Source organism: Arvicanthis niloticus, chromosome 6 (genome assembly GCF_011762505.2).
Source record: "Arvicanthis niloticus isolate mArvNil1 chromosome 6, mArvNil1.pat.X, whole genome shotgun sequence".
Lineage (NCBI taxonomy): Eukaryota > Metazoa > Chordata > Mammalia > Rodentia > Muridae > Arvicanthis > Arvicanthis niloticus.
Genome location: NC_047663.1, coordinates 44,688,896 through 44,716,878, shown reverse-complemented (window position 1 = coordinate 44,716,878; position 27,983 = coordinate 44,688,896). Strand labels below are relative to the sequence as shown.

Below are 27,983 nucleotides of genomic sequence, written 5' to 3'. Positions count from 1 at the left end.
TCCAGGACAGCCAGGGCTATACAGAGAGACACTGTCTCGAAAAACAAACAAACAAAAATCATTAAAGAGAATAAAAACTGGGGCTGGAGAGATGGCTCAGCGGTTAAGAGCACTGGTTGTTCTTCCAGAGGACCTGAGTTCAATTCCCAGCACCCACATGGGGGCTCACAGCTGTCTGTAACTCCAGGTGCAGAGGACCCAACACCCTTGTACAGACATGCATGCAGACAAAATACTGATACCCATAAAATAAACAGATAAGTGATTTAAAAGCTCCCCCACCAAAAAAGTAAAGTTTAAAAGAGAGAGACAGGGGAGGGATCTCATCAGTCTGAACCACGTTTACTTTTCCTCCCTTTGAGGTCAGGCCATGTGGCTAGGATGTACTTGGTGTTCAGTTTGTCTACCATTTGTTAAAGGAAGAAAAAAAAAAAAAAAAAAAAAAAAAGAACAGTATTGATGTGGAGTTTCCCGAGTTTTAAGACATTACTCCAGCCAGACCTGGTGGCATGCATTTGTAGTCCCAGCTGCTCAGGAGATAGGATGAAGAGGATCAAACACTCAAGACCTGCTTGGACAACCTAAATGATTTCAAGTCCCATCTGGCTAGTGAGACCCTGTCTCAAAGTCATAAGTAAAAAAAGAGGCCTGGGGATATAACTCACAGATAAAGTGATGACCTATCATGTATAATAATTCAAACATGAAAACTGAAGCTGATTTAATCCCAGTATTTGGAGGCAGAGGCAGGCAGAGTTCGAGGCCAGCCTAATTTACAGAGTGGGTTCCTGAATAACCAGAGCTACACAGGAAAACAATGTCTCCAAAAACCAGCAAATAAATAAATAAATAAGTAAATAAATAAATAAATGAAAGAAGAATAAAAGTTTATTCTACTGAAGAGGAAGTTTAGACCCAGCCAGACTTGAAAGTTTAGAACTTACAAAAGCAGAGAGAGACTGAGAGTTCAGGACACATGGTCTGGGTTTTAACCCGGGAAGTGTCTGTGATCAGTTCACAGAATCAGCCTGGGCTCCAGGGCTACTGAAAACATTGTAACACTCTCCGTTCTCCATGAAGAGGAACACAGGTTCCTGGTCATCTACATGCTCTCCAGCTCTCGCTATTTCCCATTCAACAACTCTAACTTCAGCTTCAAAGGCTTAATCAACCTCTGTTTTAAAAAAAAATGAAATTTAAAAAGTAAAATAAAAGGAGTAAATTTAATCCCAGGCCTGAAAGAAGAAGAAAAAATTAAATATACTGTTGAGGCCCAAGCTCGAGTCCCTGTTCGGGCGCCAAAATAATGTTGGGGACCGCACTAGCCCCAAGTTGGGGTGGCCAAAATAAATGTTGCAGCCCAGGCAAAATGTTGAGGCCCGGGCCGACCCACGTTTGGGCGGCCACTGTATCCCGGCCCAAGCTGCCGCTCCGGTCTGCAGGTCGGGTTTCAGCAAGAGCGAGGGTAAGGGCAGATTCTACCTAATGTCTGATGTGTATGAATCTCTCTCTCTAGTCTCCCTAATGTCTTCTCTCTGCTGTGTCTCCCTAATGTCTTCTATTGTCTCCATTCTGATCTGTTCTGTCTCTGCCTTTTATATGTCTCACTTCTAAGCCACGCCTCTAAGTTACACCTTTAATCATGCCCTTAGGTCTTGTCTCTAACTCTGATCTCTATACTTCTAAGTATACTATTAAGTCACACACCTTTAATCTCACACACCTTTAATCTCAAGGTATCTAAACCAAGATTATCAGCTTAACAGATTAACAGCTGTTGTAGGCTATTGTAATTTAAATCTCATGTCAGGGTATATGGCTCAAGATGGCTGCAAAGCTGATAGCCGCTTTCTGCTAAAAGTCAGCCCCCAACAATATACCAGCAGGCTTGGAAAGATATCTGATATGTTTAGAATAGCTGTATCTCTCAGTCTCTCAGTCTCTCTGTCTCTGTCTCTCTCTGTATGTTATTCATGAATGTGTGTACTTGTGCATGCCAGTATGTGTGCATATGGATTAGGTGTTTTTCTCAATTACTCCCAATCTTACTTTTGAGATAGGGTCCCTCACTGGGTCTGGAGCTCACTGGCTGACCAATATGCTCCAGGGATCCCCATGCCTCTGCTTCTCCAGTGCTGAGGTGCCTGACCTACTCCAGTGCCTGCCTTTTATGCAGGAACTGGGGATCTAAATTTAGAGCCTACACTCACATAGCAAGAGCTTGACCAATTGCGTCACCCCGCAGCCTCTACTGTTTGTTTTTGACTGTGCATATGTGGCACAGTGTTGAGAAACTGAGAGCCAGGTTGTCGCTACATCTCCAATAGGAACATGCTAATCGTTTACCTTTCTTCATGGATTCTCTTTCCATTCCCTCCTTATATGTATACAGGAGATTATCAACTTCATTCAGCTTCAGGAAGCCTGAGCCATCATTGTCCCACTTATCAAAGAGGGCTTCGAGGAGAATTTTCCGTCGGACTCGGAAGGAATTTTGTCTGGCCTAGGATACAAACAGGATACAAAGCATATACTCTTCATTGTGCTAGCTGGCATTTTGCATTTAAAGAAAGTGTAGCATTTTTTTTTTTCCTTATAGAAGCAACATTGCTTTGGGATGAAGACAATAGTGGGCACCACAGAGACGAATTTAACTCCCTGACTTGCCACTTTCATTTCGCTTCTTGACCAACGACATCCAGGGATTCTCTGTGCAAGGCCAAAACACTTCAGGCTAGAAAGGGCAATACGCTCCTTAAAGATGTTTGATTATTTCTTTCCACTCCCTTCTTGATTATTCAAAAGTAGGACAAACATCTGGGCAGCTCTATCAGGCTTTTTAAGGGCATATATCTTATAATAAAAAGGAAGAAATAAATGACAGTGTTCAAATAACAACAACAACAACAACATCAACATCAACAGCAAAACTATGTTAAAAAAGATATTTGTGAGGCCGCAGAGACGGCTCAGCAGTTACAAGTACATCTGGCTATTCCACCAGAAGATCCAACTTAGATTCTCATATCTGGCCACTCACAACTATCTATAAATTTAGCTCCAGGGAATCCAAAGCCTCTGGCCTCCATAGGTACCTACATTCATGTGCACATACAGAGACTCTCACACACATGTACACATAATTTAAAATAAAATCTTTTTTAAAAGAAAAAGAAAAATGTTTATATTTATCATTTATTTAACCTATCATTGATCTTAACATTTTTTTTTTAGAATTGTCACTAAATAATTTTGTTAATTAGATTAATGGACAATTATTGAACTATTAAAGAGCTTGATTTTGATTATAAAAGTGAGTGTGCCACCCATGGCGGCACATATCTATAGTCCCAGAACCCAGGAGGCTAAAGCAGAAGGATTATGAATTCAGTGATAGCCTGGCTACATAGCAAGACTCCATGTCAAAACACAAGCGCTAGAGGATAGCTCAGTGGTCAAACACTTGCCTAGAGTGTGCAAAATCTTAGGTTTGGTCCTCAGCACAGCACACACACACACACACACACACACACACACACACACACGCACACGCACACATACACAAATAAATAAGTACTTTTTGATTACGGGAAGGAGACTGCATTGAGCAGGCCAAAGATATATCAAGTCTGGACTTAGGCTGAGAAGACTCATAAGGACAATGCGATTACTTGAATAAACATAGTGAAACTAATTCCTACATTTCCCATGTAGACAGAGTAAGTTGCTCATATAAGGCAGTGCATGTACACTTATCACTCAAGAAAGCAGTAAGTGCCTAGGGGAAGTGTGCCACTGGGGGCCCGTGGATAAAAACACATACTCAAGGCATAAGCAGATCCCTAAGTATATGCATTTTCACAGCCTCCCACAAGGCAGACAGTGCGCGCGCACACACACCCCTTCATGCCTTTATTATTTATTTATTTATTTGAGACAGGGTTTCTCTGTATAGCCCAGGCCATCCTGGAACTCACTCTGTAGGCCAGGCTGGCCTCGAACTCAGAAATCTGCCTGCCTCTGCCTCCCAAGTGCTGGCATTAAAGGCATGTGCCACCACTGCCTGGCTACCTTCATGCCTTTATGCCTTTACATCTACACATGCTTGTACCTAGGGCTTCAAAAGGACAGAAAAGAAGCTATACCATGGGTCATCTCTTGCCAGAAGCAATCATGCCATTTTTAGGAAAATGAGTTCTCTGGAGTGTGGTCTTACCAATCAAAGGTTTTTGTTTTTTAAATTTCTTTTTAAAAAAGATTTATTTATTTACTTTATGTGAGTACATCATTGTCTTTAAACACACCAGAAGAGGGCATCGGATCCCATTACAGGTGGTTGCGAGCCACCATGTGGTTGCTGGGAATTGAACTCAGGACCTCTGGAAGAGCAGTCAGTGCTCTTAACTGCTGAGCCATCTCTCCAGCCCCCAATCAAAGTTTTATTTAATGGCTATGCTGGGTTGCTTTTGTTTGTTTTGGGGGCAGGGTTTCTCTGCATAACTATTGCTGATCTGGAACTCCTGCTATAGATCAGGCTACCCTTGAGATCACAGAATCTGCCTGCCTCTGCCTCCTGAGCGCTGGGATCAAAGGGGTGCGGCACCATGTCTCAGCTTGGTTGTATATTTCTAAAGAGATGGCACACTAGGAAGAGTCGAGGTTGGGGATTTACAGATAATAGTGACTTTACTTGCTGCATTGGTAAATGCTACCCACCTGTTCTAAGGCTTTAATTTTCTCTTGCTTCGTTTCAGAATAGTTCTTCTGAAAAAAGGAGGTGAGGTTCTTGCTGACACTATAGGAGGTATCTTCACCAACAAATGTCTCTAGGAGTTGTACAAACTGCAGCAAATTGAGGGAGACTCCATTGAAGGCACTCCTCCCTCTGATCCCCTTGTAAGCCTGAAAATTCCTAATAGTTGCATGGAGATCTGTGAAGCAGGAAGATATATCAGACAGTAAAGTAATTGCTTCCCTCAAATCTTAGGGGAAAAGTAAGCACCTGTTATGCTGGACACCTCCCATCACTTTGTTTGGGTGTAGGTGATTGAATACAAGGTTTTGCATATTCTAAACAAGAGCAATACCACAGAGCTCAAACCTGGCACCAACATCCACTGGTTTTGCCTCTTGGGAATCCATGTTCTCTTCTCTCTATGATGACAGCAATTGAGAACAATTCTCTTCCACTGTCAGTTTAGAGGGGGAGCGAGATGGCACGGAGTCTTCCCACCCTTGCTGCTTGGATGGATGATGTAAGGTTTGGCCAAGAAGTCATACATAACAACAGTGCGACGTGCTCTAGGCCAAACAGAGTTAGCCTCAGCACTATTTTGAGAACCACCAGGGTGGTTTGGGGTTTGTATTCTGATTGCTGAATTAGTAGCCTGTGGCACATAGACGGATGCTCTTGTGGTTGTTTTTGAGACAATGTGAAGAAAACTGCCTAAAATCAAAAGTGGCGCAGAGGAGATGGCTGAGAGAGAGTTGGCTCTGTTGGAGCAGGTGCATATAAAGCAGCTACCTTCAGGCTAACCAGTTAAATGTTTTCGTAAATGCTACACGCCAACGCCGCCCCCTAAGATCGTTGGCCAATATATTTGTCCTGACGTTCAGTGTGGCAACATTATATTTCATAACATGTCATCCTACTGACTCGTGTTACACTCATTCATAGATCTAGTCATTTGTGCCCCTGTGCCACCTATGAGAGAATCTGATTCATTCAGAAACAATCATTTCTCATGAGATTCTAAAAATGTTGTCAATAAAAGTTGACATAGGCGGAAGAACATGAACTTGCCAGCCATAGGAACTTAACTAACGTTATACACGTTCATTAAAATATTTTGAGGACAGAAAGCATTATTTGGGCTTTGGAAAATGATTCAGTGGGTAAACTGCTTGCTGAGCAACCTTGAGGAGCTGGGTTTAGATTCTTAGCAGCCATGTGAAAAACTGGGTACAGTGTTTAAATCCCAGTGTTGGGGGACGCAGTCAGGCAGCTCCTGAGGTAATGCTGAAATGGCAAGCTCCAGGTTCTGGGAAAGACTCTATGTACAACGGTAAGGTGTCTACAGCAGAAGAAGATATATCACCAACCTCTTATTTCCACATATATAATGCATGGGTGTATGCAGCCATGTGTACCACACATGTATAAATCACATGAACAAACACCAATTAATTAATTAGATTGAAAACAAAGTTTACTAGGCTTAAATGAGAAGACTGCAGATAGAAAATAATCTTGCTTTAAACTATGATTAGTTGCACTTTAAAAATGATTTTATTTATTTTATTTATATTACAGTAGACTGCAGCTATCTTCAGACACACTAGAAGAGGAGTGGGATCCCATTACAGATGGTTGTGAGCCACCATGTGGTTGCTGGGAATTGAACTCAGGACCTCTGGAAGAGCAGTCAGTGCTCTTAACTGCTAAGCCACCTCTCCAGCCCCCTAGTTGTACTTTTTAAAGTAATGAGGAAAATATAATAAATTAGCATTTTAAAAAATCCGAGCATTACTCAAACAAATCATAGCTAAACACGTGGCTCATTGGATAGCTAAGAACCACCCTTCCGTCTGTCTGTTCCACAGTTTGTTTTCATTGTTATGTCTTTGTAAACAAGACAGACTCTTGCCTGTCTAACATGTTTGGGTGTAGCCCTACTAGGGAAATATTTATTTTTATTGAGTTCTAATATCTAATATCTGTGTCCTTTCATATGCTTGGATCATGCCTTTCAAGCAGTGTTAGGGCAATATAGTTGTTAAAGTATAGTGCTGCTAGATATTTAAATATTAAATGCTCTAAGCATTCACCAATGGTAATCCATCACCAATAATAGTACATGTCACCACCAAAAGCACACTGCTGCCAAAAACACCCATCATGCTTCCATTTAGGTCTGTCAGTTTCCAGGGACAAGATAGTGTAAGAATTCCTTCATGCTTTAGTTAAACCCTGACCTCAGGAGGTGCAGTGATGAGCTGAAGTGTATTGGGCTGTTACTTGCCTTTCCTAGTTTGTTTATTAAACACGTACCTGTGAATCTGGGGTCATCACAGATTAATTTGGCCTGTTCCTCATCTTCAGATTTGACATGCTTCATCTTCCAGTCACAAATCAAAAATTCTCCTGTGAAAGGCACAGTATACAACACAGCCCATTTTATTTCATTTCGTTTTAGCCAGGTCTTTCCTCTAGGGTACAAAGGAAAGGAAGGTTGAGTGAGGACTCACCTGACCATTTTTTTCCTTCTATGTGCTGGGGCTTTGGTTCACAGGCTTTGTCTTTCTGAGAATCTCTTTTTGAAGTTCCTAAGGGGAACACAAGAAAATGGCAGGGCCGGTGTTATGACACAGTGGGTGACAGTGCTTGCTGTCAAACCCAACGACTTGAATTTAATCAAAGGATTCCCATGCTAGATGGAAATACTCCCAAAAGTTTTCCTTTGTCCAGAGAGAGAGGGGGGAGGGGGAGAGAAGAAAATTCTTATGGGTAGAAATAATTCATTAGACATTCCGAGTTTAATGATGAGACAAATTCTTTGCCGACATAACAACTCAAACCCCAAGTCCTTCACCATATAGTTGTGTCATAAGCAACCACAGACAAAAACACTTAATAACTTTAATTATTAAGAGAGGCTCTGTGGCGAAAGTTGTTTGGCCACAAAAGTAAGGTTTATGCTCCTAGTCTCTTTTATTTTTTTTTTTTAAAGACTTACTTATTTCATGTATGTGGGCACACTGTTGCTGTCTTCAGACACACCAGAAGAGGGCATCAGACCCCATTACAGATGGTTGTGAGCCACCATGTGGTTGATGGGAATTGAACTCAGGACCTCTGGAAGAGCAGTCAAGTGCTCTTAACCACTGAGCCATCTCTCCAGCCTCCCCCTACCCCAAATCTCTCTTATAGCAAAGTGTTGTTAGATGTCTAAATTCTAACTAGTGGGAAAAATACATATTGAAATTCAGGGGTCTGGAGAGATGGCTTAGTCATTTAAGAGCACTTGTGCTTGAAGAGGGTTTAGGTTCTGTTCTTAGCTCCTAGATTCTGTCTGAGAGCTCCCAGCTCTCTCAGACCAGATGGTGTCTCACAACCATCTCTAACTTCAGTTCCAGTGGATCTGTCATCTTCTTCTGGTCTCTGTGGGTACTGTACACATGGTGCAGACATGTAAAACACCCATATACATAAAATAAAAATTAAAAAAAAATTAGAGTGTCCTTTGTCTGAAATACAGCTTTTGGAAACTCTTCTAGAAAAGATTCAGAAATGAAAGAAGCAAAAGCCTGGTTTTGTTTTTGTTTGTTTGAGACATGTTTTCTCTGTGTAGCCCTGGCTGGTCTGGAACTCACCATGTAGACCAGGTGGGCCGCCAACTTGCAGCAATCCACTTTCCTGTGTCACTTCAGTGCAGAGATCAGAGGCATATGACACTATGCCTGACCCATTTAATTGTTGAAATAAAGAAAAATTAAGTGACTTGCATTTAACATAGAAATGTGTTTTCCTTTACAAAAATAACCCAATTAAAAGCTGGGTGGTGGCAGCATATGCCTTTAATCCCAGTATTCAGGAAGCAGAGGCAGGTAGATCTCTGAGTTCAAGGACAGTCTGGTCTAAAAAAACAAGTTCCAGGACAGCCAGGGCTACACAGAAAAACCCCGTCTTGAAAAACAGAATAAATAAATAAATTAAACAAATTAAAAACAAAACATGCCCCCCCCCCCATTAAAACATTGCTAGATTTCTTATTAATGGACTTTTGGTACAAACAAAACTCTAGGAAAATTAATAATAAGTGTTCTGGTTTTCATGTAGTTGAGAGGTCAATGTCTAGATTCAAGCGTTGAACACCACAACAGGCCTGTAGTTTACATGACATGATAGCCAGCAAAGATCCTAACGTAAATGAGTGCTTTCCAAAAAGACATTTTAACAGCCACTCTAGAACACTGAAAATTTTATAAAATCATTTCAAAAATCTATAAGACAGGTGATTTTATAGAACTAAATAACTACCTGAAAGGCGGTCTTTTTGGGAGCTACCTGATGGACGTTCCTTTTTGCTGGATATAGGAGCTTCCTCCTGCTGTTCAGAATCCATGGGGACTTGCTCTTCATTGATGAGCCCCAAAGGCTCTGTTTCTTGAGATTCCATTTTATTAAATTCTGAGGTTTTATCTTCTTTTAAGGCACCGCCTTCTAATTGTGGAGCTGAGTCTGCATCCTGTTCTTCTTGAATGGTGTCTATTTGTGGTCCTTGTTCTGACTCAACGAGGGGCTCTTCTGTTATGGACTCTTGATGTGGTCCATATTCTGAAGCTGACATTTTGCGTCCTGCAGACCCTTTGCGCGAACCTCCGGATCCTCTGCGCTGTCCTTGATCTGCCACCGATCCTCTGCGCGGCCCTGCTTCTGAAGAACTACTAGCGTCATCTACAGATGACTTTCTGCGTTGTCCTGTTATTGATGCTCTGCGTTGTCCAGGTTCTGAAATTGACCCTCTCTGTGATTCTCCCTCTGTGTTTGACCCTCCGCGTGATTCTTGTTCTGGCACTGAATCTCTGTTTGGCTCTTGCTCTGTTGGTGGCTCTTGTTCCATGGCTGAACTTCTTCGGGACCCTTGCTCTGCCACCGACCCTCTTTGCTGTGCTTGTTCTACTACCGAGCTTCTTCGGGACCCTTGCTCTGCCACCGACCCTCTTTGCTTTGTTTGTTCTACGGCCGAGCTTCTTCTGGACCCTTGCTGTGCCACTGACCCTCTGCTTGCTCCTTGTCTTGAAGCAGATGTTTTGCGAGGCCCTTTGCCCTGTCTTTGTCCTGTAAGTGACACTCTGTGGGGTTTCTCTTGGGAGGTGAGTTGTGGGGCAGTTCCTGGCTCCGTTGCTGAGTCTGATGGAAGTTCTTGTTCTGTACTGATCTCTCTCTGCTCTTGTGGGAGATCATTGTTTTCTGAGAGTTTGTCTGCAAATTTTTCAGCAACTAACAAATTCATCTTTAAGAGCAGTGCATCAAAGTCTTCATAAATGTGCTTCTTGATATCCATGTCTCCCCAGAACTCAGTCAACTCTATCTCCTCAAATTCAACAAATGGCCCTAATGCAGAAAACAAAGGATTTATCTAAATAATTGATCTTACAGTACAGAATCAGGATTATAGAATTAATATAAAATGTCATTGAGGCAGTGATTATTACATAAGCTTATTACTTTAAAAATAAATATCAGAGCTGGATGTACTGACATATGCCTCTAACCCAGCACTTAGGAGGTAGCAACAGACAGATATTTGTGAGTTTGAATCTAGCCTAGTCAGCATAGCAAGTTCCATACATAAAGAGATCTTGTCTTAAACAATGACAAAACAAAATATCAGGTACCCTTTGCCGCAACTAGATACTTGAGGGAACACAAGGATTCTCACTACCTTAAACTAGTTATCCACTCTTTCTGGAAGGTGCGTTTTACAAAATGAACATATCTCTTCTTTTGTTATTTAGACGGTTGCTTGGATTGCTAAAAACAAACAAAATTCATCCTTTACTGTTGTGGCCCCTTTCCTCACAATAAGCACAGAATAGATGTGGGGACTGGAACTGTCTTTTCATCTCAAATATCTTTTAAAATATCTACAATACAGGCTGGAGAGTTGTGTTTGCTGAACACCATGGATGACCTCAATTTGATTCTCTAGAGCCTGTGTAGAGGTAGAAGAAGAAAACTGATTCCACAGAGTTGCCCTCCGACTTCCACCTGTGCTCTGTGGCAAGCAGGCACCCCCGACCCCCACACCACACTCAAATAATAACAAATTAAAAATTCTCCATTATACAAACAAAGGCCAGTCTTATCGATAGCGATCTTTCACTCAGTTTGCTTTCCATCCCTTCCTTTTCCTTCAATGCTTCATTCCTCAAATCTTTCCTCCAAGATTTAGGAGGTCACATGCTTTAGAATTTTACGCAAAGGTTAAGAGTGCAGTTCGGGGGTAGATTGCATGTTTAATGTAAGTTCAGTTTCTAGTACAGAAGAAAGAAAGGGAGGGAGAGACGAAGGGAGAGATGAAGGGAAGAGGGAAGGACTTTAAGAAAAGACTGGATAGTAGTCACTAGGGTTTCGCTTGTTAAAAAGCAACAAAATATGCTGACATGACTACACTGGCCATGGTGCTGGCATTCAGGTGAGGCAGGGAGATTGAGAGTTCTCACGAACACAATGAGGCTCAGTCTGAAGAAGCATCCCCCTCAGATAAAATTCCACAAAATTCTGGAATTCGTGCCTGTCCCCATTCTTCTCAGAGTATTTAGTAATTAAGCTTTAACTGTGGCTCCTACAGTTTTTAGTACAGCACCCACAGATTCTTAAGTCTCCAAGTAATAAGTCTACATACAGAAATAAGACAAACCAGTCACTAAAAGACATTCTCTTTAAGAAAGAAAAATAGGGCAGGAGGATGCCTTGGGATGCCAAGGCAGAGGGAGGATCTGAGTTGGATCCTCTGCACCCACATGGTGGAAGGAGAGAACTTGCAAGCTGTCTTCTGACGTCTACAGGAATTCTATGGCAGTCTCTCATCCATAATAAATAAGGAAACACAATAATGAAAAAAAAACAACTCTGTAATCATTTTATTGATAAACATATAAAAGAATATTTCAACATGTGGGTATATATGTATATTTTGCCATAAAAGCATGTGAGAAAAGCTGCTTTGGCAAAGGACATATCTTCTGTAGACACCTTAGAATTTTAAATTGCAATCATGAATGGAATAACCATTCTTAACTTAGTTGCTGAAGCATTCAGATTACCATCAAAGCCTTTCTTCATTGAAACAAATTTAAAAGCTGTTCTAGTTGAGTTCTGATAGGACACCGGTTTGACGATTGCTCTCTGGTGAAAATCCGTCTAGTTGTGAGGAAGGGTGCGTTTTGTGAGAGTAGGAACAAGTAGATAAACTACAGCTGCCATAGCTTGGGGACATGCGCGGGATCCCTCGGGAGTAAAACAATCCCACTGTACTCCATCACTGTACGACCCCCAGCTTCAGCTTCAGTACACTCCTCCCTCTGAGCAACACTTACATTGTCTTGGGTTTCGGAGTAAACTCCTAGTGGTGGAAGAACATTGATCATAGAACGCTTCCAGCAAGGCCAGTGTCCTCTGCCGATCCAAGGCCATCACCTACACGAAAAGTTTGCAATTAGTAGCTGCAGCACATTTAAAATCTTCATGATGCTAGATCATGACTTCCTGAATAGTCTATCATTGAGGCCACCACCACCTTTATTATCGTTATGGAAATAAAAGTACTGCATCAAAATCAGGAAGCTGCATCTTGCCTGTAGGCTTACACTTAATTCTCCTGTTTTGTCACACGTCACGATGCCTTGGGCTTAGTGGGCATTTAAAAAAAAATATTTGTTGGGACTGGCGTGACTTGCTGAACTCAATGCATGGTGCTCAGTTCTTATGTAACATGACAGGCATATGTCACATACAGTTAACTGCTCCTTACTTGTCTTTTCATATCTTATTTTGAGAACATTTTAATTACAGAGAAACACAAAAAAGAAATGGCAAAGCTAACACCACCTGTGATCTTAGAAGCTGGAAATAACAATTGTTGGAAGTACACACAGGGGTTGGGAGATGACTCAGCTGGTGAAAAGTGCTTGCTTCACAGACACAAGGACCTAAGTTCAGTCTGCAGAACCCAGATAAAAAAGCTGAGTGTGGTGGTGAGTCCTTGTAACCTCTGCACTGGGGAGAGGGAGACAAGCGAACCCCTGGGACTCTCTGGCCTTCTAGTCTAGTTGATGTGGGAAATTCCAGGCCAATGGGAGACTCTGTCTTAACTAAAGAAAAGAACAACACCCAAGGTTATCCTTTGACCTCTACATGTGCATGCACACACATGTATGAGCGTATATACAAGAGCATGTACATACACATAAAAAGCAAACACAAAACCATATTAGATTGATAAAATATATGTATCATTGTTTAGGTTGCCTTTTGAAATTGTGGTTTTGGAAGGGAGTTGAGGCAACATCTTGCTATGTAGCCCAGTACAGGCTGAGACTTGGTAAGTAGCCCAGGCTGGCCTAGAACTTGATATTCTGCTTTGACTTTCCAAGTTTTGGGACTGTAGGTATATGCTACCATGTCTGGCTTTCAAAATGCTTAGGTTTACTCAACAATGGGATCTAATTTGTGCAGATAAAGAAATATATTTTATTCATTTTAGGAGCTAGAGAAATGGCTCAGCAGTTAAGACCACTTGCTGCTTTTGCAGAGGACTCAGGTTCAGCTCTCTGCACCCACGTGGCAGTTTATGACCATCTACAGCTCCAGTTCCTGGGGATCTAACTTCCTCTTCTGGTGTATTTAGGCACCAGGCATGCATGTGATACTTTTACATAATGTAGACGAAACACCCATACATGAAAAGTGAAAACTAAATCAATCTTAAAAGAAAAAGTTTACTTTATTCATTTTAACTGCTATATAGTATAACATAAAACATAATTTCTTAGAATTCTTTTAGTAATAGAAATTAGGTTGTTTCTAGTATTTTGAGGAAAATATGCTTCAATGAATAATCTTATATACACATCCTGTGTACATTTAGATAGGTTTTTCTAAAGTAAATACATGGAATAGCTTTTGCTTATAAACTGTGTCTTTCCCCACTTTCTTTGCAACTATGGAACTAATAATGACCTAATAGCAATGGGGCAGTAAAGGAGACTCTTTTCCTAGTTCTGGGATGCAAATAGACTGAGATGCCCACAGCTCCCACCAGCCTGTCATCTAGCACTTGACTTCCTTAGTGGCTCACACTTGGCTTAGTCCCTGAAGATGAAGGCCTATGGTCTTCTCATCGGCCCACTCCCCATCTTCCTGTCCAATTCTGAACTGCAGCCTGACTCTAAAACAGCAGCCATAGAGCTTCTATGGAAACTTTTAGCTGGTTCTGTATCTCATTCTCACAGACTTCTTTAGAATTTGATCAGTTTCCCACTTCTGGATTCTCAGGCCTCTTTGAAATTCTTTACTTCTTTAACCCCTTGTAGTTTTTCCTGTAACATCTATGTGTGTGTGTGTGTGTGTGTGTGTGTGTGTGTGTGTGTGTGTGTGTGTACACGTGTACATGTGTTTACTCTGTGGTGTGTAATGTGTGGCATGAGAATTAACATTAGCTGTTAGAATGGGAATAAGTAACCTTGTGTTTGCCTCAGCCAGGGCTGTCAAGGAAAGCAGAAACATGTGTTAAATTGCTGATGCTGAAACTTCCATGCCTTGTGAATTTATTGTTATTCAATAAATTCTGACATTGTGGAAAGACACAAAGAAAGAAAAGACATGAGAGACACACTTTCAAATCAACTTCTCAACTTCTGGTTGTCAGGAATTCACAAATACAGGGCAAAGAAAAGAGTGGAGAAGAGAGGTCGGTAAGGAAGAGGACTTTCCCTGTCAGAAGGGCAACAATGGCAGTCATTTTCCTGGGGGCCACACACCCCTTCTTTTCTCCTTTCGTGGCTCTTTTTGGTCCTGCCATAGCTACTGCCAACTGCCATAGCACTAGGGTGCTACTTAGCATGAAGATGCTATTATGATGAAGCTGTAGGCTGTCTGGTGGGCTCTCTAGGACCATCTTAGAGCCAAACCATTTCTATGGTATGTCTTCTCCCAGCCTTTCATTTTTAAGATGAACTGGTGTCTTCATACCAGTTCTTGAGTTTTTTGTTTGCTAATCTATTTTTTCTCTTTTGTCTTTTCTGTTTTTTTTCTTTTTAGTTCTTTCATTTTTTTAATATAACTAGACAATATATTTTGATTGGACTGCTTAGGCCTATAATTATGTTTTATCTTCATATCCCTTTTATTTGCATATATTAATTATATAAAAGATAACCTTTGCCATGACATTTTAATACTTTAATAAAATATATTTATCTTATTTGCTCCCCATTATTTTCTCTTGGCCTCCTTCCTTCCACTAGTCTTTTTTATAATTTCCAAACAGTCCCTCTGTCATACTTTTGTTAGAAAGTGTACAGTTGATGTAGTTACTATGGTTGCTTTAAATCTGTCATCTTCTTACTTGCTTTTTCATTTGTCTCACTTGTTTCTCTTCCTGTCTTCTTTTTTATTTTTTATGATTTTTTTCAGATCATTGTATAATTACATCATTTCTTCCCTCCAACTCTTTCCGTGAAATTTCTCCTGCTCTCTTTCAAATTCATGGCTTCTTTTTCTCTAATTTTTGATATATATATATATATATATATATATATATATATATATATATGTGTGTGTGTGTGTGTGTTTGTATATATATGTATGTATATGTACATGCATGTATATACATGTGTCTAATGCTGTGCCTCTTTTTGTAATTGCTCTAGGATTTACAGTACACATCACCGATTTATAACAGTGGCTGAGGTAAGACTGCTTTTCCTTGTCTTCTCCCCATTATCTTTGCTACTGTTGCCATGCATTTTACTTCTGTTTCCTTTGGTTTTGGTTTTGGTTTTTTGAGACAGGGTTTCACTGGTTTTGGAACTCACTCTGTAGACCAGGCTGGTCTCTATCTCACGAGACCCACCTACCTCAGCCTCCCAGGCACTGAGATCAAAGGCAGGTGCCACCACTCCTCATCCTCTTCCCTCCCTCCCTATGTGTCAGTCCGGACGCTCTACTGCCAATCATCAGGTTACTTCTTTTTTAATTTTTCTTTTCTCTCTATTTTTTTTAAAGATAGAACCGCATGGACTCTAGGCTGGTCTTGCCCTTCTGTGCAAATGAAAATGATGTTGAACTCCTGATCCTTCTGCTTCTACCTCCCAAACGCTGGGATTACAAGCTTGTGCCAGCACACCTGGTTTTCTGTGGTACTGGAGACAGACTATCGTCATGCTAAGCCTGCACTTTATTGACTAAGCCACGTTCCAAGCTGAGCCTCTTCCAGTTTTTCTTTTACAGTGCCTAATTATTATCATCTCATGTAAGAAAAAATTAATTTCATCTATCTTTAATTTTATAAATACTTTAATCTTTATAAATTCTCTTTGAAACATGGTTGACCAAAATACAAACCTAGTAGAAGGCACTGTAGATTTTAGCTTCTGTTTACCAGTTGGGAGAGCTCTATTCCCAAGTCAGCAAAGCAAGGCCTAGGATATACCTATATCTATATCTGTATCATCTGTATCTGTATCATCTGTATCTGTATCATCTGTATCTGTATCATCTGTATCTGTATCTAATATATATATATATACATAAATATTTTCCTCACAGTATGCTCTACTTGATATTTCATGCTATATTTCTAATGTGAATAACTTCAATTAAATAAGGACCATAGAAAAGACCCTTTTAAAGTTTTTTTTTTTAATAAAGGCTTAAAACTGTGTGTCTGTGGGGGGGTTGTTTTGTTCTGTTAAGACAGGGTCATGTCTCTCTGGCTGGGCTTGAACTCACTGTGTAACTAAGGCTGGCCTTGAATTCCTGACCATCTTGTCTCTACCTCCCAACAGTTGGGATTCCAGGTGAACCACCATGCACAGCTCAGAAGAAACTTTTGAGGGGCTAGAAATGTAGCTCAGTTGGTAAATGTTTGCTTAGCATATACGAAGCCTTGGCTTGATCCCAAGGATGAGGAGTTCAGAGTCGCACTGTGACTTTGTCAATGGGATACTCATCTTAACAGGAGGGCGAATAGCTGCTTCTGCTTAGTAGCCAAGTTCTAGTCCTCAACAGTCTTAATCTTCACTTCCATTCTCTTCCTAAAGACTTCCTTTCTTTGTTGTTGTTGCTGCTGTCTGTTTTGAGACATGGTCTCTATATGTTGCCCTGGCTGTCCTTGAACTCACTATGTACACCAGGCTGGCCTTGAACTCACATAGATCCATGGTCTCTGCCTCCCAAGTGCTGGAATTAAAGGCGTGCACCACTATGCCTGATTTAGCTTTCTTACGATCAACAGTGTGGTTTACTCAAACTTTTTTCTTCCAAGAGAGGTGGGGTACTTGGCTGGTAGTGCTATCATGTCCATTTCCAGACATTTTCTGCTGGTTACTCCTTGTCTTCACACAGTTCCTGAAGGGAGGTTTTCCCCAGAGCAGCCTTTCCCTTATCCAAACTTCTTTCGAGAGCAGGTCCAGTCTATTTGGCCAAATGTTATGGATCAGCTGACTGCTTCCCATCACCAGAGGCTCTCATTCTGCTTCTCTGCATAGGCCTCTATGCTGGTTCATCCATGGATGCTCGTCTGTGCGTTTGAGAACCCTGCTTTCTGGAGCTATTCTACTTTGTTTTTATTCCAGTGTCTTTGTTGTTTCCTCCCAAGTACTCCCAGTGATTCCCCAGACAGAATCTTACAGATCTTCTGGGATGTCCAGAAGGATGCACTGGAGAACATCAGGCAGGGGTTTGCAGTTCAGGAAATTTGAGGATCAGATTTCCAATCTTACAATACAGCAAATTTAGATTTTTCCAACCATGACCTGAAATGAGAATCTGGGTCTTTCTAGAAGTCTATAAGTGATCACCGCCACAGCCTATATATTTATCATTCTTAAAGCATTTCCTGTATAGATAAGCATTCCCTCAATATCTCTCCATATCTGCTGAAGATAGCTCTACAAGAAGTACCCTACCACATAGAGTTTTATTCGCTAAGGATTTTATTTTTATGGGATAAAAAATTCTGGAACGACTCAATTGTTTGAAGTGTTTGTGTTGTTGATTTAAATAGATATATCTAGATTGTTTAACAAAGACACAACAGCTATTAACTTTTACTAGGAATGTTTGTGTTCTTTGTCCATTTTCTTTGGGGGTTATATGATGTCCTGCCATTAAGAAGTGGAACCCAGTCTTGGTGCTTGCTGACTGTGCGGTATGTGGACATCATGTTGCTTACTCACTTGGAAGTTTTGTTATGGTTTTTACGTCCTGTGTCTTTGGTTCTTGACACAACCCTGGGTGTCTTTCTAGAGCTATTATCAGAACTTCTCAGCATAGGTGAGCCCTTCAAAATGAGTATTTAGGGATGTTGATCATTGGCTGTTGGAGTATATGGAAAGTGCTGGAAGGCCCCACTTCTGTTGTCTTTAAATGTCCCCATCTTGTTGCCTACTTGGACTTTCCAAATATTTATAACGTTAGCTTTGGCTTCAAGCTCTGATTAGAGCCAAGGAGTGGAGAATCAGGTTCTAACCTAACTTAAAGGCCCAGACTACCTCTAAGCTCCCACCAGTGGACCCATTTTCCTACTAAGACATAAACTGCTTTGATGCTAATTTTGATACTATTATTTATTCTTCCTTGCTCTATGAGCCTCTAGTCTTTCTCAAGAACCCAGTATTTTTATCTTAGAAACCAGGCTTTCTTAAATGTTTGTTTTAGCCAATGATGAAAAAAATTATTCACTCAGAAATTCAGTGGACTTTTGTATTCTAGATTCTACTTTCCTTCCAAGATCACCACATGACGGTTTAATGATGGGAAAAAAAAGCAAGAAGCACAAGCAAACCTCTACTAATTCCTTCAAATATTATCCCATCATGTTGACTATGGCACTAGAGTTGCTGTTAAATTAATTGGCCAACAGACAGTAGGTGCCTTCTAGGCATTTTACCTTGAAATAAAAATCTTGATGCCAGAATAACCCATCAAGTTCTGTCAAAGAGGTACTGTTCAGAGAAGTGCATGAAAGACAAGTAGGCATTGTGGATTTCAAAGACTTTATTCCCGATTTAAGTTAAATTAGTGGGGATCCGAGAAACTAGATTGCAACATGTCAATTCATTTTTGAGAATTATTTTTTTTTCTCAGCTGGTTGTGGTGATCCATACCTGCAATCTCAGTGCATACTTGTGGGAGGATCACAAGTTCAAGTCCTGCTATGGCTATACAGCAAATGCCAGGACAGTGTGGACCATAATAATGAGACCTTGTATAGAAAGAAAGAAACATGATAGATAGATAGATAGATAGATAGATAGATAGATAGATTTTTAAATTTTGGTTATGACTGGTATCATACCTGTTCTTTAAAGGGTCTATAAAGCCAAATATGTTGATACATGCCTTTATTCCTAGCACTCAAAGGGTCAGAGGCAGGTGGATTTCTGAGTTCAAGGTCAACCTGGTCTACAGAGTGAGTTCCAGGACATTCAGGGCTATATAAGAATCCAGTCTTGAAAAACAACAACAACAATCGACCAATCAATCAATAAGCAAGCAAGCTATAGTGGCCAGCAAGATGTCTCTGTGCATTAAGGCACTTATTACCAAGGCTGCCAACCTGAGTTGAATCCCTAGGACTCACGTGGTGGAAGGAGAGGGATGACTCTTGCATGTTCTCCTCTGACCTCCACATGTCACCAAGGAGTGTGCATGTGTACTTTCGCAGACACATAAATTATTATATGTGCCCTAAGAAAAGCAATTGGCTCCTTTATTAGGAGTACAACACAAAAGACACTCACTGTATCACATAGTGTCTCTTTCATGGCTATCTTCAGGAGAAATACTTGGTTATATTTCAAACCCCAATCTGTATCTATCTCTGGCTCTCCCTCTGTATCTGTCTCTCTTTTTATCTCTCTTTTGTGTCTGCAGACACACAAACCTATATATGGAGGCCAGAGGACAATCTAGTGTCTTGCAACTGGTCTGGAACTCTCTGAGTAGTCTAGGCTGCCTGGCCAGAGTACCCCAGGGTCCGCCTGTGCAATTTGCCCAACTCCTTGGGCACTGCACACATGTGGTGCACATGCACACATACAAGCACATTCCACCATGCTTGGCTTTTTTTAAAATGTTTTTTTTTCAAGACAAAGTTTCTCTGTATAGCCCTTGGTGTCCTGGAACATGCTCTGTAGCCCAGGCTGGCCCTGGACTCAGAGATTTTCCTGCCTCTGTCTCCTGAGTGCTGGGATTAAAGGCATGCCACCACACCCAGCTTTGACACATCTTGTTTGAGTTCTGTCCTCAAATTTATAAATAAAGCTTTTATTTGCTTTAATTATAAAAATTGCATCCTGTTCCTACTATACTTTCTTATGGTGTTAGCGGTTTACATGAGGGAGCCTTTGGTGTCTGGACACCTTGAAGCTGAATAAGGCTGTACACATTAACATCTTAAAATGAGAAGTAGGAGGTTGGAGAGATGGCTCAGGGGTTAAAAGCATGTGTTAGTGACTTTTCTGCTGCTGTGCTAAAACACCAGGACGAAGGGTTTCCTTGGGCTTATGTTCTAGAGAGTTAGAATCCATCATGGTGTGGACAGCATGGTTGCAGGTGGTAGGCATGACACCTAGCATAAGGTAGCTTATGCTGAGAGTTCATGAAGCTGAGAGTTCACACCTCAGCCATCCATGAATCAGAGAGATCAAACTGGGAGAAGATGAGGCTTTTTCATCTCAAAGCCTGTCCAAGACATACTTCCTACAACAAGGCTGCACCTCCTAAACCTTCCCAAACAGCACCACCAACTAGAATCAAGTATTGAGATGCCCAAATTCAAATGTCTCTTTAAACTGCCGCAGAACACTTGTTGCTCTTGTAAAGGACTTGGGTTCAGTTCCTGGCACCCACATGGTGGCTCACAACTTCCTAAAACTCCAATTGGAGAAATTTTAGTGCCCTCTTCTGGCCTCCATTGGCACTGCACAGATGTGGTACACATGCACACATGCGGGCAAAAACAAGCACACATATAAAATGAAATAAAGTTTTAAAATAAATGAAGTCACTAAAAAGGCATTTTGTGTTCTTACACCACAGTTGGCTCTTGGTGTGAGAAGGTACTCAAAACTGTCCTTGGCATTTTGTTGTCAATCTGTAAGATGTAAGGTTAATGCCAACAGCATATATCTAAGGTTTGTAAAGAGAACAAAATACTCTTTTCTTGATGTGGAGGCTGTGGGGAAGATGCGTAGAGGAACTGTAGCTCGGGGGATACGCTGAGAGACAGGACCTGCTGACATTACAGCGGGCACCCACTTAGCTTTGAGTTGTCGTTGCTTTTTACATAGTAACATGACATTCTGTTGCATCTCTTAGTGTAGAAGAGGGGGATGGTGACCAGTGGGTATGAGACTGTTTGGAGATGTTTTAAAGTTAGACAGTATTGCATTAAAAAGTCACTTGCGAAGCATGGGGTACAAATAAACAAACACAAGGCTTATTAAATGTATTTCAGTTAAATCTGTATCTACTATGGCAGGTCTATTTGATACCCTGGCTCACACCTTCCTCCAAACCTCATTCTTAGAAACACTTTTGAATATGAATTCTTTTTTAAAGATCTAGCATATGGGGCTGGTTAAGTCTACTGGCTATTCAACCATGAGAACCAAAGTTCAGGTCCTAGCACCCAGATAGAGTCACAGATGCTTGTCACTCCAGTTCCAATCACTAAGCCCTCTCTGGCCTCTGGTGGCACTTAACACACACAAGAGATGGACCTACAACAAGTTGAAATGCTGAAAAGCAACGTCACTCAAGGTGTGCACAGGGTGGGCCCGTTTGATAATAAGACAGGTACGTACGAAAGTTTTCTAGAGCAGGAGCTAGGATACTTTAACGCCTTTAATCCCAGCACTTGGGAGGCAGAGACAGGTGGATTTCTGAGTTCGAGGCCAGCCTGGTCTACAGAGTGAGTTCCAGGACAGCCAGGACTACACAGAGAAACCCTGTCTCGAAAAACCACAGAGAGAGAGAGAGAGAGAGAGAGAGAGAGAGAGAGAGAGAGAGAGGCTGATAAGTCAGATTTTGATCTTTTTAAAAGTTTAAAGTTGTAGATTGTACTCTCTGTAGTTCTTTTCCTCCTTAGCAATCAATTTCCTTATCAAATAGTGGTCAGTAGGCCACCAGTATCAAACTCAATATATTAGAAACTTAGAACATCACTAACAAGCACCACATCAAAGCTGGTCCCTCACACCAAACCGTGAGACGTGGAGGGCGTTCGTGGCATCTCACCTACCTTCCCACTGTCGCACTGCAGGAAGAGTTCAGCAAAGCTCTGCCTCCGCAGGTCCGTCATTATGATCTCCCGGAATTCGTCTGCGCGGTGGCACAGGTGTTTAAGGAATTCCTCAAAAACTTCGCTTTTCAAGTCCATAACGTATGAAGAAACATACTGCAGAGAAAAGCAGGATAAGTGGTGGCTTAGGACCATGCTCTTTATTTGACCTTCCCACTGGTTTTCAGTCCATGTGTATGAATGATATCAGCTGTAAAATGTTTCCACATTATTTGCTCATCAAAGTACTTTCATGTGCGTGGCACCTGGTGGGCTCATCTTAGTGCCTTCTCTATTTGCCTGAAGAGACACCATGAAATTAAACTGAAAGAGAGAGCAGAGAGAAGCAATCTGAATGTTCTGCTCTGTCCCTAAGGCCCTTGGATCACGCACGTTTCATATTCAGTCCTACCAAGTTGATTTCTAGTTCTTGTAATTGTTACGTAATTAACATAGATGTGAAGAAAGTTCCATTTTCGTAATTTGCTGCTGAAAACTAGTCATTTGTTTTAAAGAGAACATGTTTTTGTATGTTCATGGGCATTTATACATTTCTTTCTTTCCAATTTATTTTTATCTTGTGTGTGAATGTTTTGCCTACACGTGTGTCTGTGTACCCTTGGAGGTCAGAAGAAGGCATCAGAGCCCCTGGAACTGGAGTTACAGATAGGTGTGAGCAACCATATGGAAGCTTGGGACCAAACTTGGGTCTTCTACAAGGTCGACAGGTACCCTTAAAACACTGAGCCATCTCTCCAGCCCAGCACGAGCACTCATTTAAAGCGATTGTTCATCTTTTCTTTAAAATCATCTAGGTACATTTAGAATGTAGTGTATGTAAAAGACATGTTTGGAGCTGGAGAGATGGCTGAGCATTCAAGTGTATTTGCTGCTTAATCATGAGGACCAGAGTTCAAACCCCAGCAGCCACATCAGGTGGGTCATTAATGTCGGTAACTCCAGTTTCAAGTGATCTGATACCCTCTTCTGACATCTGAGGGAACCCACACACATGTGTATATATAGTCACACAGATGGACACACCATCACATAAACACATTAACTTTTTAAAAAGACACATTTGCAGCCATGTGAATATATTATAAGCTATTCTTCAACTTGCAAAAATGGTTGCTTGTGTGTTTAGAGGCAAGGTCTCATCTTCAGCCTGGCCTCAGACTCCAAGGAGGACAAGAATAGTCTTAAACTTCTGAGCCTCTTTCCTCCTCTTCCTGACTGCTGGGGTTACAGTTGCCATGTCCTGCCATACCTGGATTATGCTATGCTGGGGCATGGTAGGCAACCATTCTACCAACCGAGATACATCCTTAGCCATGAGTTATCGTTATTCCTGGTGGATCAATGAGCATTGTTAAGATCCTATTTAATACCCAGAATGAGAGAGCAGCATAAAGGGTTAAAAATTTGCCTGGGTTCTGAGCTTAGTTTCTCTGTTATTTCACTTGCAAAATGGGTGTCATGGTAGTAGCTATCTCAGAGGGACATGGTGAGTTCACAGCAATGTATACACAGTATGCACAGAATCTGGGTATTCTCTGTCATAACTTTATAGCCATTTTCCTTGTTTACTCTTCAGGTTAAGAGATCAGTGAATAGCATTTTTCTTATAGAATAAGACAGTCCTTTCAATTGACAAAGATATATATACTTAAGAGAGCTGAATGAGATCAGTGATTTTCAAAGTGTGGTCCATACACCACCAGCATTGCCAGAGAGTGTTGGGGACATAGTTTGGAGCTCTGTCCCTGACTTACTGCATCAGAAATCCTGGGATGGAGTTCAGTCTGTGTTTTAACAAGCCCGAGACGGGATGTAGGTTTGCTAAAGTTTGAGAACCACTGAGCTGGATGATGTGGGATAATTGGTCCTAATTAGTTCAGTAGCCTAAGATTTTATCCTTTAGCACTAATGACTTTTTGCTTAATTACTAGGCATTTTTCTAAATTACTCATATTGTAAAATTATTACACAATTCAGATTTTTATATTGTAGATCAATCCTTTAATATTGAAATCCTTTAATATTGTTGGTTCATGATAAAAATATCACTCTATATTTACTTAGCTTTTGGGAATTAATGCTAAAGCCGTGTGTGTGTGTGTGTGTGTGTGTGTGTGTGTGTGTGTGTTTTGGTGTGAGGTTTCTACTGAATCAAGAATTAAACCTTTATAACCTATGGGTTTTCTGAGTGAGCATATTCTAATTGTGATATGTATCAGTTATATAACATAAAGATTACCAACCAGTCACCTACTTAACTGCAAATTCAACTCTAAATAGAACAATTACAGAGAATAGACAGTGTCTTATAAGAACAGAAGGAAAGCATATGCATGCAGTCATGTAATTGCACACACAGAAGCATTAACTCCCACTTGTACATACAAATATTCTTACTTTGTTACAACAGAACATTCTCACAAGGCATTTTTGTGCTGTACCTAACAGCTGAGGAACAAGAAGTAAATATTCTCAAATGGTTGTTTTGAACTGTTATTTATGAGAACAAACAGGATTAAAAAGTGAGTAGACTATAGTCAATGAAGAAACCCTTACCTGCTTATTTATCCATCAGAGAACAGATACATAGGAAAATGGTAGAGATAGAGGAGCATCTCTCTTTTAGTCTCTCCCTTTCTGTGATCTCCATCTTATGACTCACGGCTACATTTTCTCCCAACATATTCCGTGATCACGGGGCAATTGGATGGCATGGTATCTCCACTGGGCCACATTTATAGCTGGTATCTTGTCTTTAGTCCCAATATTAATATTGTATTTTCTTCCAGTTTCATAAAATAGCCATAATGCAAACATCTTGGAAAGTGAGCGATGTCAGCCAGATGCAGGGGCGTGTGCCAGCCTAGAAGGTCACTAACATAGGAGGCTGAGTAAGAGGGCAGAGTTCAAGGCGAGCTTGGGCTGTCTGGTGAGACCTCATCTCAAAAACAAGACAGCAAATGTTCAGGACACTATCTCTGTGCCACACAGGATGACTCAGTGATTTGCTAATCGAGATATTAAAAATACTTTCATGCAAGTTTTTCTTTGTTGAGATAGGGTCTCACTATGTGGTCTGGGTTAGCTTAGCTGAAGAAACATTTTCTTGGATTTGACCCAGGTAAGTGTTTTCTATAATTAACGTGTCTGATTGTGTATGTTTGCGTTTAGGAAGAGATGTTCAGACATGTTAGAAAAACTAGTGTTAACAGGCTAACCCAGCAAACAAGACAAAGATGATAAAGAAGATGACGTAAGGCTGATGAATGGCTCATAGATCCATTAGCATGCTACAGAGCACCTTAGTTGATGGGGCCCAACCTACTGCTCCCCTCTCCATTCATTTCTGAGTCTTAGCCTTATAAAATAAATATCTCATGCCACATAGAAAAATGCATTTTTCAGACTTTTATGTCTTTGTGATGTTGTAGAAACTTTTAATCCGGACTGGGGTTTCTACCCTACCTTTAACCATTTAGTTCCCAGATAAAAGACACACATAATCTTTATATTTACAATAATCCTTAACCAGTACAAGAATTGGGCAGATACCTACCTTCTATGCTATTAGAATCTACTTTTCTATTGATAACCTCAAATTATTACTTACTACTTAATATGTTTCATCTGAGCTGGTCTTAATTCTAATTGGCCAACCCTCAGGGCCACATTTTCATGACTCACCTAACCCATGGTGGCTTCTCCTTCCTCCTCCACCTTCTTCTCCCCTCGTGTTTCTCCTCCAACTCCAATCCCAGAAAGCCTAAACCCCACCTATGTCTCTTCTACCCAACTATTGGTTGTTGGCATCTTTATTTACCAATCAGAAATAATTTGGTGGCAGGGTCACTTTAGGTCTACATGCAGACTCCCTCGTCTTGGGGGCTGCAGTTGGCATTACAATACACAGTAAAAGACAAAACCTCAACAATTCCCATTTTTAGTTAAAAAAAAAAGGCTTCTTTGCTCTCAGATATTAATTGAATACAATTATAACAATTATGCATATTATAAGGTATAATATATACTTTTAATATCCAGTCCATTATATTGGGCAAACTAGAGAAAGTATTTCATCATCTATCCTAACTTAATGAGTTTACAATTCTGTACCTAGATCATTGTTATGTATTTGATTTAATGCTTGCATTACGGGTTCCCAAATTACACAGGAATTCAAACATCTGCATGTAAGTTGCTGCAGGTTCCTGCCCCCAGTTGGCTCTAATTGGTAAATAAAATTGCCAGCGGCCAATGACTGGGCAAGGAGACAGAGGTGGGACATTGAGGTTCCTGGGCAAGGAACCCTAGAGAGGAGGAGAATTGCCATTGCTGGGGAAGGAGAAGGTTCCAGCCTGAAAGGTGTAGGACAGAGAGACAGAGACACTGCCAACATGTAAGAGTCAGGGATCCTGGCCCAGGAGAGCTGTATGCCTGGGCCTGTGGTGGCCAGGGTGGTATATAGGTTTTAGTAAGTAATTCAGGAATATCAGCGGGGACAGGGGGTGAGCTGTGGGGAGGTTTGGAAGTACTTAGCTATTGCATCGTTTAAGGCATATTAAAATAAAAGTGTGTGCATGTGTGTGTGTGTGTGTATGTATGTGTGTGTGTATGCCTTTCATTCATGAATCCATAACATTGGAATGGTAGCAAGAAGTACAAGTTTAAAGCAGGTTAAAAGATTACCACTTCAAATACAATTATGACAATTATGCAAATTATAGGTTATGATATACACTTATAATGTTCAGTCCATAATATTTTACAATTTAGAGAAAGTATTTCATCATGTATCCTAACTTAATGAGTTTACAATTCTGTATTTAAATCATCTTTGATTTTAACTTGTATTATCATCTGAAATCTGTCTTCTAAAATTTAGAACACCTTCTTTAATGCTAAACAACTTAAGTTTAATTGTGAGACTGTTTCTAGTCTTTGAGCCCTCAGAGATTTGAGAAGGAATAAATATTTGCATATGAAAGAAGTGTAGGAACACAGCTTTCAAAACTTAAAACAATTGGCAGAGAGAGAGCTGACTGCCTGGACAGTCCCCGACATTCCTTACAATGTTGGAGCATCTATCTTCAGCCCTCTGGCCCAGAACATCTGACAGACCTTAAGTGAAGCAGGAATTATGAAGGACTAGCTTATCCTGTCTTGGCAGAATTTGGTAATCAACTATCTTGTATTCATTTGTCCTTTTTGGACAGCATTCTGTCTATAGATAAAATTAAAGCATTTCTTGCCCAGGGGTTATCTTACCACAATTGAAATACCAGGGGTTATCTTACCACAATTGAAATAACTGCACATGGAGCTATTGGTGCTCATCACCTTCTTTGAAGTGGAACGGGGGTACTGTCAGGAGCAGACATGTTTCATAATCACAAGATCTTTTAATAATAAAATAACCTTAAATGCCCTATTTTCCCCCCTCACCCTTTATCTCTGAGTCTTATCTTCATATACTTAGAAAATAAATATCTCATGCTGTATAGAAAAAAATGTATTTTTCAGACTTTTATATCTTTGTGACTTTTCTGCAACTTCATTCCATGATAACAGCACATAGAACAATGCCTAAAATGTAGCAAGAAATCAACAAAATAGCTGGTATCTCATCTTATAAATTCTTATCTGAGTACACATTTTCCAATAGTCCACAAAATTAGACATAAGGAGCTGAGGACATGATTCAGTTCATAACATGCTTGTTATGTAAAGATAAGGAGCTCTGGTGCCCATTACTCACATAAAAAGCGGAGTGTGATGGCGGCATGTGTCCATAACCTTAGCGCTGGGGAGGCAGAGACAGGCGGTGGAGCTGGGTGGACAGTCAGCCTAGCCAATCAGTGAGTTCCAGGTTCAGTCACAGAAAATAAG

General features: G+C 40.7%; 1 protein-coding gene across 1 annotated transcript in view; it reads right to left on the bottom strand.

Annotated features, from left to right (window-relative positions):
- Nucleotides 1-27,983, bottom strand: part of Efcab5 (EF-hand calcium binding domain 5) — a 109,125-nt gene that overhangs the window by 38,044 nt on the left and 43,098 nt on the right. The window contains exons 8-14 of the mRNA XM_076936262.1: nucleotides 22,038-22,193; nucleotides 12,106-12,205; nucleotides 9,041-10,117; nucleotides 7,249-7,326; nucleotides 7,052-7,144; nucleotides 4,717-4,931; nucleotides 2,347-2,503 (exon numbers count right to left, since the gene is read on the bottom strand). Of these exons, the coding sequence (XP_076792377.1) occupies nucleotides 2,347-2,503; nucleotides 4,717-4,931; nucleotides 7,052-7,144; nucleotides 7,249-7,326; nucleotides 9,041-10,117; nucleotides 12,106-12,205; nucleotides 22,038-22,193 (1,876 nt within the window). The remainder of the gene's footprint in view (nucleotides 1-2,346; nucleotides 2,504-4,716; nucleotides 4,932-7,051; nucleotides 7,145-7,248; nucleotides 7,327-9,040; nucleotides 10,118-12,105; nucleotides 12,206-22,037; nucleotides 22,194-27,983) is intronic.